The sequence below is a fragment of the Aythya fuligula genome, chromosome 1 (genome assembly GCF_009819795.1).
Source record: "Aythya fuligula isolate bAytFul2 chromosome 1, bAytFul2.pri, whole genome shotgun sequence".
NCBI lineage: Eukaryota > Metazoa > Chordata > Aves > Anseriformes > Anatidae > Aythya > Aythya fuligula.
The window spans coordinates 72,381,034-72,396,440 of NC_045559.1; the positions used below are offsets into that span (position 1 = coordinate 72,381,034).

Genomic DNA, 15,407 nt, shown 5'->3' on the forward strand with positions numbered 1-15,407 from the left:
TTCTAGGAACTTTTAGAGAAACAAATAATACATAAGAAGATATGTATTTCTGATACTGAGAAAAACAATAGACCGTGACTCAGTCATGCACAAAACCCTCTGACTTGATGGCCCATGCATGTAATTCTGTTGAAATACATTAAATTCTGAAGATACTTTGTCCTGATGCTGTAATGGCAGCAGGTCTTGATCAAGTTGCCGTAGTGCTGGATTCTCAAGCAGTATGACTTCATGCATGTAGCATTAGGTTTGCTATATTCTGGCACCTCGTTTCTAGCAATGTAGCAGTTGTATGGGTTATACAGGGGTAGACTTACCTAAAGTACTTCAATTGTGTTTTGCTCCTTTGCAGATACTTTTCAGAGATTCTTTCTTTTATGCAGATTGCCTCAGGATTTCTCTTCTAATGAACAATACTTTTTAAATGATTTCAGGTACCTAAGGTGTTGCTAAATATGTCGTACAAGTGCAGCAGATGGGTTCTTTTTAGTAGGGCTATGGGAATAACTGAGGAAAAGAGTAGTCCATGGGATTGTAGGAGTCTTAGGATCCCTGCCTTGTGTGGTGGCATTATCATCTAGTCTGGTACAGTCACAAATCTGGAGCTGGCCATGCCTAAGTATACAAAACAGCTGGATATTCTAATGTGTAAGATGGGCTTTTTTCACCATGCCCTTCAGACTGTGCTGCAACACATTTTGAAGTATTGTACTGGGTTTAAACATCAACTTTATATATAGCTGTATACTAAAAGGTTTTTGGTAAAAGGTTAAAAATGAAAATATTTTGATGCAGGATGAGGAAAAACATCTAAAAAGAGTGAACGAAATTGTGGAGGAGGAGCAACATCTTAAGGATACATTAAGTGCTCATAAATCTGAGATTATGAAAACCCAAAGTGAAGTTGAAGAATTCAGAAAGAAGTTGTTAACTCTTAATAGGTAATTATGAATTATATGCCTGAGAAAAATGATACGCTATAATCTTTAGAGGAGTTCTTGCGATGTCTGAATTTTTCATGTTCTGTTTTCATGTGAAAGATCATTAGAGACATGGTAACTGGCATTTACAGTATGCATGAGGTAAAAAGGGCTTCCACTTCCATATGTGGTTCCCAAAAGTAATGTGGATGAGATTACCTCATGAGAGCATCCCATAATGAGAATGTTATTCTACATAGTTTATATACATATATATATATATTTTATATACCTAGCGATAGTTCTGAAGGGAACATGTTCAAAGACGTTAAACGCTTCTTGAAGTGTTTTACTGCAGATGTTTGCTGGTACTTTTATATATTCATTCGGGTTGTACAGCTAGTTTACTTAATGAGATTTTTATTTTTTTCTGATTTTAGCGTTCCAATTTTCTCCAGTCCTATCAAGTGTTGGATACCTTAACCTAATGTTAATTTTTTGTCACGGTTTTGTCTTTATCCTTCTTTTAAGTCAACTGTTTCAGAGACAGTTTACATTTCAGTTTCCTCATGCTTGTTTATTACTAATGTGTTTAATGTTCTGTCTCTTAATCGTTAAATTTATGATGTTTAAAAAACATATGTTGACACAGACTTGTAGGATCTTGGTGCTTTCAGGTCATAAAGAGGATGGAGAAATTTAAGTACCACTTTATTTTTGATGGGGATTACAAAGGTAACTGTTTTTCATGCTGTTTGACTGTAGATGTTATTGGCAGTGATGTTGCTGCTCTTAATGGTTTTGTGCCATTTGTTTATGTAGGGAAGCTGCAAAATTACAAAAGGAAGGTGCAGCTATAGAAACCTCATTGGAAGATAAAAGATTAAGAAGGCATAATATGCTTCTTGAGTGCAAGGTGCAGGACTTGAAAATAAATCTCCTATTTGGATCACTGGATGATATCAGTGAAATAGAGGTACTTAAAATGTTTATGTAAGATAGATACCATGCAGGAGCAATTATCCAGTCTTGAATTTAATGATTTTTTTTTCTTACTTGCTTTCTGGTTGTCTCAAAGACTAATGCTAAAATAAATTAATTGCTTTGATATGATCAGGCCGCCTTCTTTCAAAGGAAGGATTTTTGTTTATTTTTGTCTGCTGAAATGTTGTTTGCAAGTGTTTCTTCCTGTGCTTGAAAAGTATTCCTGCACAATATCTAAAATCAGTGGTACAAATTGACCTGAAGGAGTATTCTAGATAGACATAAGATAGACAAAAGGTTCAAGTCAACCATAAGTAAATGTGGCATGTACATGGGTCAAGATAATACTTAGTTAATCATGTATTCGTAACATAAATACAGTCTAAAATCTTCCTTTTGTCTTCAGTAGATACAGATACTTACAGAAATCAGGGATAGGCTAAAATAGAAATATTTCTGCTAGCAGGGGATTGAACCTTACTATTTTTCTCAGTCTTCCCTCTTTCTCCAGCTGATCTCTTGTGAGAAGAAAGGATACTTTCTCCACTATTGAAAACAAACAAACAAACAAAAAAACACGCACTATTGCTTTTGAGGGAGTTGTGTCTGCAAATTTGGAAGGAATCTTGTTGAGCTCATTCCTTAGGTGGTTTTATTGGATGATAGATATAAATGGGTGGGCCAGAAGCAAAAAGTGAAATAGGCGCTCATGTGAAGGGGAAAGAGATGAATTGATAATCATCAGAGTATGTAGGTAGCTCAATTATCAGTTTATGAATATGGAAGACAGAAAACAAGGAGGTAGGCAGTAGGAGTAACAAATTTGATTTCTAGGTCATAACATTGAGAGGACATTATTATATTTGGTTCTGAGAAATAAGTTTGGTAGGAAAGGAACTGACAATGATACGTGTTTCATTCAAGGGCAGGTAGCTGTTTAAAATTGAGACTTACAGAGTCCAGAAGATGCGCTGCCTGTGTTAAACAGAATTGATTTTTTTTTTTTTCCTGAGGCCAACTGAATAGAAGAAATGCCTTGACTTAAACACTGCAGAGCCTTTTCTTGAAAGGGGAATGAGTTATTACAGAAAATTAAATTACTTCCCATCAAGAGATAATGGTAGATTTTCAGTGTGCAAATTGTTCCAAAATTGATTTCAAATATACTACTGCTGCTTTCATCTTAGCTTTAAACTGAAATTGGCAGATATTTTCATCTTTATATAAAAGGTGCATTTATTTCTTTAGATTTGTAGGATCTTAAGTTACTTAAGTTTTGTATGAGGGAGGAGCAGTGAAAAGGTTACCTCATACCCTCTTACAACTGTCTTGTCTTTTCCTGTCCTTTCAATGTATTGTTTAAAGAGTTTAAAACTTCACTTTTCATATTTCTGAACTGGAATGTCCACTGTATTTATAGCTGGGAACTGAAACGGAAGGCACTCAGACTACAACTATCTATGAGAGGGAAGAGGCAATTAAGATAGACTACAGTGGCCTAGCAAGTGATCTGAAGGTAATCTCTTGTTTAAAATAAACACAGTTTTATTTAAAATATTTTGTTGACATTTTAGTCCTCACCTTAGCCTTCAATTGAAAGATTTTTAAAACACTGGTAAGCTAAAGAGTGTGTGTTTGTGTTTGTTTTGGTTTTGTAATTGTACATAGCAATATATGGGATTTTTAGATAGCTTGGTTAACTACGTTACTAAATTTAATTTAACGCTTACTTAAACCATAAGAATAGAATAGAGAAATAGTAAATATAACCGATTTTTTTCCTTGCTCTTTACCTTCTGCCTTTAATTTCCACCGCAATAGGTTATGACACAAAACTCTAGAAAACTAGAGATTGGCTGCCAGAGGTGATGTGAGGGAGCTGCACCATCTTCTTTCTGTAGTATTTTCAGAAACTGAAACTTAGAATATTTCCCTCTGTAACAGTCACATATTCTTAGCTGGATTTTGTGTGTGTATCTGTTTCTTTTTAATCAGGAAAATAATTAAGCATCAGAGGTTAGGTGCAGAACAAGGAGGAATCTGTCATTTTAACTTATCTCAAAAAGTCTTCAAGATTGTGTCTTGAAAGCTTTTCTCAGAAATTGAGTAGTCATTTCTGCTAGTCTCCCTCTTATGTTGTATTTAAACATGGACTTCTATGCTGAAGGAAATTTGTCTGTTTTTAAAGGTCTTGTAGAACAATACTTAGGACCTAGTAAATTGATTCAGAGAGCTAAGATCCTGGGTTGAGTTTTTTGTTTAGTTGTGTTTCCAGATAAAACTATTAGATGAGTGGGTGCTTCTCCAGAAACCATGACTGGTTGTTGTATGTGTTGAAATGTCTTGGCCTAAAAGCAAATTTTATGTCTTTTTCGTTGGTGTTGTTTATTTCTTTAGGACCTAGAGTCTGATGAAGAAAGAGAGGCTCATCTGAACCAAATGCAGCAGGAAATGAAATCTAAAGAGAGTACTTTAATGAAGACAGCTGCTCCAAACCTGAGAGCATTGGAGAAATTACAGATAGCTCGGGACAAGTTCCAAGAATCAATGGATGGTAACACTGAGTCCTATTCATCTCTTCAGTGGCTGTGAGAGTTCTCGCCCTAATTAAAATTACTTTTTTTTCTGGGGTCAATCTTGGTGGTTTTGCTTCTTTCGGGCATTGAGGTATTTCCTGTGCTTAAGTGTTTATCCTCAGTTGTCTTTTTAATTATATGTAAGTAGTGTATTAAAATATATTTTTACAGTATTTTATTAAAATACAGTTTGCATGTGTAGCAAAGAATCACTTTGCACAAGCAATCACAAGCAATTTCTTTCTTAGCCAAATGGCATTATAAAGTATTTCTGCTTATTTTCTAAAAATGGCTAACTTCAACAGTAAAATTCTTCTATTTTTTCATAATTAAAAGTTTGCCCAGAATCACAGACATGAGCATCACTACCAAATTATTGGTGTCCTCAAAGAACATCACAGACATTAAAATGCTACCAAAACCAAGGAGTTCTGAAGCTGTAATCAGTAAACTCTGGTGCTGCTTAGACCAGCCAGCGTAAAGAGACAATTGGGAGGCAAAATTTTGTTGCTTAGTCCAGAGCAATGTGGCATAGAACAGACTGAATACATACCAACTTTATAGTTTTGGGGGCCACCAGTTGAAGTCTGGAAGGAAACTCGGTGTTGATATGCTGCTTGCATGTGCATTGGAACCTTTTTCTGTAGTATTTCCTTTGATGCTTGTTATGGGGTACAATACATATTTGTTCTGTGTATTTTCTTAGAGGCTTGTTACGGAATAATTTTAGTGTGTGGTTTTTTTTTGTTTGTTTGTTTGGTTTTGTTTTTTTTTTTTAATAGCTTTTGAGACCAGCAGAAAGGAGGCCAGAATATCCAAACAAGAATTTGAACAGGTGAAGAAAAGGAGATACGAGCTTTTTAGCCGGTGCTTTGAGCATGCCTCCATAGCTATTGATCAGATCTACAAAAAACTTTGCAGGAACGGTAGTGCTCAGGTGTGTCATGTTCTCTGGTACTTGGCTTAAAATGGTACCTGAAACTTTGTTATACAGAATAAGAAGACTTATTGTTTTTAGTATCCTTAAGACAGTTTCAGCTCTGAAGGAGAAACTTAAATAATAATGACTTGAGAATTTTAAGATCGGAGGAGAATAATACACCAGACAGTGCTTGACATCAGACAGATACGTGAGCTTGAAGTGTTACCAGTGACAAATAATTCAAAATACTTAATCATTAGTATCAATAATTATAAAAATAATCAATTAATATTTCAATGCTGTTTTTTTGTATGATGTTCTGAAACTTCTTATGTCCCTCTTAAGTATATTTTTAAAATGATAGACTTAATAGGTTGGTAACTTTTAAGGGATCTGTGGAAAAATTATGTCACAATTAATCTTTGCTATGGTTTCAATATTAATGCTGCAAGTAAAGAGGAAACACCCAAACACTTCTGTCACATCAGATTCAGTAGGTGGCTGAATGTTTAGAGTGCAGGCTTGAAGTTTTGTCATCTTAAACTTCAGATTTTGTGTTTTTCTTCAGAATCATATACTTGGTAAATGCTTTAAATTTATTAAATTTAAATTGGTAAATATTTAAATTTATTTAATTTAAATTAAGTAAATGCTAAAATATCTTTAAACATATCCTTTCTGCTTCTAGGTTGGACTGTATAGTCAAGTATTTCTTTCCTTATGATCACTGGTCCCATACCTTTTAACCTAGACTAAATAGTAGGCAGGTCTTGACTTTGTGTCATAAACCACGTACCATTTAGTTTCTGTCATACTTTTTAATGTTTTAGTAAAATAGCCGTTCCTTTAAAATAATAGTTGTAAATTTTAAATGTGGGAACTGACATACAAAGTATAGGAGAAGGCCTACCTATATTAAAATCTTTCTTCAGATAGCATGAACTGTAGTAGCAACTCAAAGCTAGATTTTATAAACTAATGTTTCACCAAAAAAATAAGTAGTTTTTGAACTATCTTTACTTCCAAGCCATAAAGAAAACTGTTTTCATAGTAGAGTTTTCATTAGAAAAATAAAAACTACATAAAAGGTTGAAAAACAAATTTATTTAGTAGGTAAAAGTTTGTAAGTAACAAATATGTGGAGCCTTTTCAAAATAATTTTGTTAATTAGCTTCCTTGCTTGTGCTTCATTAAGAGGAATGTTCACTGGGAAGTTTTATAGCACTGCTCTTCAGTATGGATGAACAAGTGTTTTCAACAAATGAAGCTGATTTACCAGCTTCAAACCTAGCTCACTCCGTATTTAATCTTAGAAATACCCATCATAATAATTTTATAAATGTCATTAATATTGAAATGTATGCATTTCCAGGCATTCCTTAGTCCTGAAAATCCCGAGGAGCCTTACCTAGAAGGCATTGGCTTTAACTGTGTGGCTCCAGGGAAGCGATTTATGCCAATGGACAGTTTGTCAGGAGGAGAAAAAACTGTGGCAGCTCTGGCTCTTATATTTGCTATACACAGGTAAGAAATTCTTGTATTTTCCAAGTATTTGGCTGCTTAAGTTGCAAGAAGAAAGCATACTTATATATGCTACAAACCTGCTAATACAGTATGCAGTCACTTACTAAAATCCCTTACCTGTCATTACTTTTTATGAGAATTTTATGATAGTAACTTGCAAAGTAATCAAAATGTTTATTAATATTTTTGTACCTAAATGCAAAGTACTGTATTTTCTTTCACAGTTTTCGGCCAGCACCTTTTTTTATTTTAGATGAGATAGATGCTGCCCTGGATAACACAAACATTGATAAAGTAAGTTGGTCCCTTTTACCTTATCCTTTTATTTGCAATATAATGGTATGTTTTGCAGAAGGATGGCTACTTACTGTTAGAGGTTGTAGGGATAAAGAGATTGATTACACTGTGTTAACCCATTTCAAAATATGATATGTTTAGAACAGAAATAAATGTTGTATATGAGGTGCTTGACTAAGGCTAGGTTTAAATTCATAAATCTAACAGTATCTTAATCATTCTCAAAACTGAATTGGAGAAAATAGGTCAGGACTATGAAAGTACTCAGCATGAACGGGTGTGATAAAATCGAACATAAAGGTCATCCATGACTGGGTTTGTTTAGTTTGAATTTTTAAGGACTTTGTGTTCCCTTAATACTAAGAAGCAGAAAGGAGCCTATCTGGGTGTTGAAAATCAAGTCATTCTATTACTGGAGTATTAATTTTATATATTTAATTTGATTGGCTTACTAAATATTTTCATCCTCATTAGCACCAATTAAGAGCTATCACTCCAGTCACTTTAGAATTCTTGTTTGATTTAAAAAAAGCTTCCAGTTGCTCTTGCTTCATTTTTTTTTCCTTTTGGTAGCAGTTAGTCACTAGAAAGAAAATTATGACAGAATACAAAGAAAGATTGCCAACTGTAGGTGTCAGTCTCTGGGAAGAGAAGACATGGTACACGGAGTCCTTGTTTAGGAGAGGAATCAAAAAGATCTCCACATGTACATGGATTTTTTTTTTATTATGGAAATATTCCTTTCTACTAAAAGTAAGAGGCATATTTCTAGCAGTATTAACAGTGATGTCAGTCTTGGTAGAACTTAATTAATGAGAGCAATTTTATGAACACCAAACAGTTTTGGTTTGTTTTCCTACTGGATCTAACTGTGTTGTGTCGAGTGCACTGCAGAGTTTGCTTGGAGGGTACCTCTGTAGTAAACAGCTTAGGAAGATCCATTAGTTGTGCCTGCTGGATGGAAGAATTCCTTCTCAGAGGTTACTCACCCCTCAAGCCTTGGGAGACGCCTTTTCCAGAATCTAAGTTCCTTAAAGGTTTCACAGGATCCAAGTCCGTGAGGGGTACCCATCATCCGCTACTTTTGAGGAGATGATGTATGCTGCATGTGTTTTAACACAGTTTACCATGTTTCAGCGATACTAGATCAGATGTAATAGAACTGTAATGAAGATATCTAAGCAAGCATTAGAGTTAGCCTGTCAATTACGTGATTGTTAATGAGATTACAAATGAAGTGATCACAAAACACCTCCATAATCCAACAGGATACTTCTCTAGTTACTAGCCTTTCACTCAGGACCACTATGGCTTATCACAACAGTTGAAGGTGATGTGTTTGGTTAAATACTAGTATTGCATTTTCTGGATGTTATTCTTAATTCTGGAGTCTTAATTCTGGCTGCTGAAGATTGCTACAGAGTTAAGCAGACTGCCTCCAAGTTCTCCTATTTTACCTTTCTCGTCAATTATGTATGCATTCATTGAAGTCTGTGGCTTCATTGGTAACGCTCTCTCTTTCCATAGAGACTACAAATTGTGCCTTAACGCAACTGATGATAGACACAGCAGTGAGTTTTCTGCAATTTGCCTCTCTCCGTAGGCTTATTCTGCTATCTCTGACAGAAGAGATGTCCACTTTATATCTTAGAATATGCTAAGCAATATTCCTTCTCAGAATGCTATAAACAATGAGTAGCCTAGTTTCTTAATTAAAACATATTTCTGATCTGATTAATTTACTTCTCTTTACATTAAAAAACACATTCATTGCTCACTAAGTATTTTCCAAAAGAGTCACATTAACAGTTGTTAACCAAACAGTTCCTGTCTGCTGCTCCTGCCACTGGATGTGGCATGGAAGGTGCTGGGAGAGTTTATCAAAGTGGCTGCTCTTTTCACATAAAGCAGGCAGCCTGTGATGGAGGCTGTAACTGATAGCTACTTGCAGAGTAGCTGCCCATATGATTCAGAACAAGGGTAACAAAATAGTGGTTTCCTAAATAAATAATTGTTTCATTAGTTTGAATATGTATCTAGAGCTGCCTGTAGGGAGAGTTAGACTATGCTCTAAGCATGTATGAAGTGTCTTAAACTGCAGAATGAGCAAAACCAAAATTCCCTTCCCTGCTCCCAGCGTCTTCCTTATCTCTTTCCTTATCAGTAAAATGCATTTTTTATTAGCCTGATACTAGAAAGCACCCAAATATTCACAGGCATTTAATACAGCAAGTGAGCAAAAATGATACGTGGAAATGTTATATGTTGCTGGTACTCTGTGGTATCTAGCTTTTATGCTTTGAATGAAGAAATCTTTTTCTTTTATGTTTTTCTGGTTTAAAGATTTGCTGAAGCAGATATTCAATAATCTTCTTGTAATTATATCATAAATTGAATGTTAATGATGTAATTCACTAAAGGCTGTTCCTCAAATAATATCTTCTACCACACATGGATAAAACTGTACAGATTGACTAAAAAAGTACTTGTTTTCCTTTACTATGTAATTTATATTATGGGGTGCTGCCTTACTCAGTCTCCAGTTTATAGCTTATTATTTGTACTTTTCATTTTGCAGATCATTGGGAAAAAAATTGTCACCTACAATGTGGACTAACATTAAATGAATACTAGTAAACAACCAGTAACAGCTTTTTCACATTTTTTTTTCAGATTTGGGAATTTCTACCTCCCTTCTAAATTCTAATACATAAAATAACTTCCATTGGCACTGATGTTCTTCTGTAGCTTTATTCATTGGAGTGAATGATTGTTATCAAAGCAGCAAATCAGAGGGAGGTTCTTAATATGCACTGTATGTCTTAAGACAGTTTTCTCTTTTTTATCTTCCTTATTTCACAACTGAATCATTGACTTCTGATGCTAATGTAGTTAAGTTCTTTCCTCACCATTCCGTGATTACAGTAATTACAGCGTGGTTTCAGTTGGCCAGAACTAATTTTATCATTTGGCTTCTTTCTAAAGGTATCAAGTTTCATTAGGGAGCAGGCACATGAACAGTTTCAAATGATAGTTATTTCTCTGAAGGAAGAGTTTTATTCCAAAGCAGATGCATTGATTGGAGTGTGTCCAGAGGTAAAAATTATTAAGTTTTGTTAACTAACACAAGCTGGTTTTGTTGAAGTACCAATTTACATGTGCAGAACTACTAGTGAATTATGTATGAAGTTGTTGCTGGGTTTGAACAATTTTGTTTTCAGATGTAACTGCATGTACTGATTTGATGAAAAGACCACTTTGGTAACTCAAGCTCATTATTGTATCGCAGTCATTTATGAAGTGTTTACTTCAAGTAACAGAAATGTTTTGAATTGTGTGATTCTTCCTCTTTTCAGCATGATAATGGTATGTTCAGTCAGGTACTGACTTTGGATCTTACCGAGTATCCAGATGACCAAGAAGAAATGGAGAACTATGTACACAGTTCTTTATAAAAATAAAACAAGGATAACTTCAGGGCCAGGTGATACGAAGCATGTTTACAGCTGACTGTTAAAATCTGAAAGTGGGTATTACAGATCAATAGATAAATGTTTACATTTAAAAAAAAAGTGTTCTAAAACTTTGAGGGAGTCACTCATTGATACAGTTTGTTAACAAGACAGAGGTTCTTATTAAGTGTGTGTTATTCTGGTAAGCAAAGCCTTTTCCTCAAAGGTATTTTTTGTGTTTTTTTTTTTTTTCTGTCTTAAGATGAAGGACTATGGGTTCACATAAGCACACTGTATTACAGAGAGTAAGACTTTTTATGAGAAGAAATGTGTTTAGATTTATTTTCAGTGCCTGTTAACACTGGTCTTGTCAGGACCTTTACAGGTCTTTGTGTTGCATGTGCATCTGTTTGCTTTCAGATAGGATTATTTCCACTATCTTGGTATTTTAAAAAACAGGAATATAGCTAATGTCTTGCATGACTTGTGTGATGCCTTTAATACTTCAGCTGTCCCGATACCTTATGAAAAGAGTGAGCTTTACAAAAGCTTACCTTACACCTTTTTAGACGTTTAATGCGACCTGGAGAAAACTTCCAAGGTATTGTACCCTATCCACAACAGAGAAGAATAAAACAGGTGTGAGGCAGCTGCCATAGAGGTAGCAGCCTTAGAAAAAGTTATCTGCTATTATTTTGCAGTTGAGCTGACAACTACCTGTTGTATAGCTGTCCTAGTGCCATCAATCTTGCTGGCTGTGCTTCATCTAAGAAACAGCAATAACAAAGTTGGTTACAGAACATTATTTGAGAGCTAGAATCAATTAATCTGGCCTGGGTTTTATCTTGATGCATACTGAAGACCTTCATTTGGCTTATGCTTGCTCCTAATTATATCTTGTGTTCATATACTAACTTCCTGTAGTCCATCATGCTTATTACACACTTACACCTTGTAATGTCTTGCTTCTATAGTGCCTGTTGCACACAACACTGGATGGTTGAGGTTACTGCATAAGGAAGGAATGAAAGATGAGCATTAGTGTGTTCCTATGGAAGGCATTTCAGTGACTTGAATGTGTCCACTTAACTGTAGAGAAATGTTTATCAAATAGTTAATGTTGCTGATACACTCCATTAAATAAAAATGATTTACTCTGAACATACTCTGCAAGTTTGTAACACTTATTTAAACAACTTTTAACAAGCATGGCAGTGCTTCTATTGGATGAATAGAAGCACTATTCATTGGATGAAGGATGAATAGAAGAGCTACTGCTAATGTTTTCAAAGATCTTGATCCTGATCAGTCTGCATATTGCAAATACAGAAGCTTGGGGTTTTAACCATTTTTGCAGAACACATAGTTGAAATAGAAAAATACAGGAAAGAACTAAATGTTGGAAGAAAGGTAAAAGCTACATATATTAGCTATTATACAAGACTGGCATGGTTGATTTTAAATATTAGAGTATGTACTAGATTTCCTACCCCTTATTATGTAGCATAAACAAAATGGATAATAAATGGTCAAGGAGACTGTTTCAGTCAGTAAGTATCTTAGACCCATTTTAAAAAAAGTACAAAAAGAACCATCTAGAGTAGACTCAGCAAACATTTAACATGTCCAGTTCTAGGGGTAGTTTCTTCACTGTACAGAGGTAGTAATTTCAATGAAGTTCTAAACATGTTTACTCTTTTGCATAACTCATAAATCAAATGCAACAGCCTGCACCTTCTGTCCCTTTTGACTGTTTTAAACCCTGAGGTAGCTTTAAGGCAACCCTTTCCATACAGTGGCTAAAATGTAAATGGATGACAGCAGTCATGTGATAGGGGTATAAACCCCCAGAATAACCCATTAATTACTTATCTGCTTTTCCAGATTCAAATGCAAAGCACTTGAGTAAGGAAAGGGCTGTTGTTACAAGCCACCATTGTCTACAAACCAAAGAATCACTAATGTTCAGTTGCAAGTTGATCCTTACAAGAGGAAGGGAATGTGGTTTTCTAATGTGGATCTGATCTGAGGCACAGGATAAAGTGCTACACAATTTTAGGGTACAGCTTAAACTGACCTCTTAAGGACTGACTATTTATTTGTAAATTAAACTGATGCTTCAACCTGCAGCATAAGTGCTCTAATCTGATACATCATCGTCCAAGCCAGTATGCCTAACCACTGAAACTACACATTCATGCTGATTGGAGAGGGCAAGTTCCATAGGTTAGTCTTACCAGTAATGGTACACGAGGCTAAAAGACAATTTTCAAAAGTGATGTGTGCAGAAATGCAATGCCATAAATGAGAGGATGCATATGGCCACCTTTCCAGCTGGTTTAACTTTAAAAAAAAAACAGCTGAAAACATGTGAACCGGTAGTTGGGTTCTTTGGGTTTTGGTGTAAGATAGTATTCTTAAGTATGGTTTCTAAATATGGAGTATTTTCTTCTGAGATAGGAGTGCATGTGTATTGTTTAGATTGCTTTTCTATGTAAGTATCTTCAGAACTTTCATTTGCCTACTTCAGAAAAGGGACAAGGACATACCCCACCAAAAGAACTCTAACCATCTCATTAGTGATTAGTCTAGAAAGAAGCATGTGTCTTAGTTTCAAGCTTTTCATTTTGTAAACATACAGACTACAGAACATGCAGAAGTTGTTTTCCATAGACTAATGTAGTTTTGAAAAGACCTCTAAGATCATCAAGGCCAACCACTAACATAGCACTGCCAAGTCTACCACTAACCCATAGCCCTAAGCACCACATCTACACATCTTAAATACCTCCAGTGATGGTGACTCAACCCGTTCCTTGGGCAGCCTTTTCCAATGCTTCATAATTTTCAGTGAAGAAGTTTTTCCTAATATCAACCCTAGGCCTCTACTGGCACAACTTGAGGCATATTGCTTCTCAGTCAGAGAAGAGGCCAATCATCATCTCGCTACAGCCTCCTTTCAGGTAGCTGTAGAGAGCAATAAGGTCTCCCCTAAGCATCCTCTTCTCCAGGATGCCGTTGGCCTTGGCCACCTGAGCACACTGCTGGCTCATATTCAGCCAGCTATCAACCAATGCCCCCAGGTCCCTTTCTGCCAGGCAGCTTTCCAGCTAGCCACTCATCTCCCAGCCTGTAGCACTTCGTGGGGTTGTGCCCCAGGTGCAGGACCCAGCACTGAGCCTTGTTGAACCTCATACAGTTGGCCTCAGCCCATTGGTCCAGCCTACCCAGATCTCTCTGCAAAGCCCTCCTGCCCTCGAGCAGATCAACACCGTGTGCACTGTCAGTAAGCTTGCAGTCTCCTTGTCCAGGTCATTGATAAAGATACTGAAGAGAACTGACCCTATTACTGAGCGCTGGGGGACACTGCTGGTGACTGGCCTCCAGCTGGATTTTATTCCATTTACAACTATGTGGGCCCAGCCCCCCAGCCCTATGACTTTCACTTCCCCATACAACATCACGTGTGTTGTGCACTCTCACAAGGCATTACAGATCAGCTCCACAAGGAACCTCAGAGAAACGTACCTGAAGCAACCTCCAGGACCCCCAGATATAAATGGGCTCGTATCAGCACAAAAATGACCCTGAATATGCTCTCCTGCAGACACTGAGGTGAGAGGCAGCTGACTAGAAAATGCCAGATCAGTGTTAGCAACTAAAGCAGTAATTCTGTCAGTCAAGTGCTGGAACAATTCAGTGCAAGGTAAAGTGACAGTAACTCAGGAAAGAAGTGAGCATACTGCCTAACTTCAGTCATTTGAGTAGTTCAGCTGTCATCGAAGTTACACACTAGAAAATGTCAGATACATGATCAGATACTACCCTGTTTTATTCCCACTGCATTAAGACTGTCCATTATCTGCTGAGATAACTGGCAACATACTGTGGTTAGACAACCACTAGAATATTTCCATGAAAATAGAGTGCAAAAGGGTCAGTAAACCCCCATGCATGCCACTGTATTTTTCTTGATTTCCCTCCCTGTAAACTCATGCCTTAGTAGACTGACAAGTGAAAACGAATGCTTGTGCTAAAAACATAAAATAGGGAAGTTACTGTGATGTAGGTTCCATAAATGCAAAACACTTCCTGCTCAAAGCAGCTTAGAGAGGTCTGAATCTTGCAAACTTGTGCTGACAGACCCCCCCTGAAGAAATCAACCTCATGCAGCCTAATTGCAGATCAGCTGATGAGAAAAAGAATTTTAAGAAATCCTTCATTTTAAAGGCAACTAACAGGTAGTTCCATAGTATGCCAACAGTAATTGACAGATCTGAACAGCACCTCCATTGTGCTTCAAATCACCATATTCAGGCCAAAATGTTAAGAACTTGGTCCATCTGGCTTCAAAAACAGGCAGGTAAAACTTTTATCTATGTGCTGTTAAATGACCTTACAGATACAGTTTCAGTAGTTCACTAGTTCAGAAGTGCCTGCAGAGTGACTAGTATCACTCAAAATTTCACATGCATTACCATTTACATCCCTAGAAAAGAAAATGCTAAGACATACACGATTTTTATTCCACTTGAAACCATGGAAATACTTAGCTCAAAACCTTCAATGCAGAAATAAAACATCTGCTGTTAAAAACAGCAGATTTTAACTGTTTTGTGTGTGTTTTTCCCCCTCCCATTCAATAGTAGATATACCATTATCTGATTGCTTGATTCTCTTGGGAGAGTCAGTACCATTTTCTCTTAATTTCCTTTTAGCACTGTCCATACAT

General features: G+C 36.2%; 1 protein-coding gene across 1 annotated transcript in view; it reads left to right on the top strand.

The window, feature by feature from the left end:
* SMC1B (structural maintenance of chromosomes 1B) overlaps nt 1-10,678 on the top strand; it is a 35,034-nt gene extending 24,356 nt beyond the window's left edge. The window contains exons 17-25 of the mRNA XM_032186066.1: nt 796-941; nt 1,743-1,896; nt 3,325-3,420; nt 4,302-4,458; nt 5,263-5,417; nt 6,775-6,926; nt 7,151-7,220; nt 10,209-10,319; nt 10,580-10,678. Of these exons, the coding sequence (XP_032041957.1) occupies nt 796-941; nt 1,743-1,896; nt 3,325-3,420; nt 4,302-4,458; nt 5,263-5,417; nt 6,775-6,926; nt 7,151-7,220; nt 10,209-10,319; nt 10,580-10,678 (1,140 nt within the window). The remainder of the gene's footprint in view (nt 1-795; nt 942-1,742; nt 1,897-3,324; nt 3,421-4,301; nt 4,459-5,262; nt 5,418-6,774; nt 6,927-7,150; nt 7,221-10,208; nt 10,320-10,579) is intronic.
* Nucleotides 10,679-15,407: the final 4,729 nt, after the last annotated feature.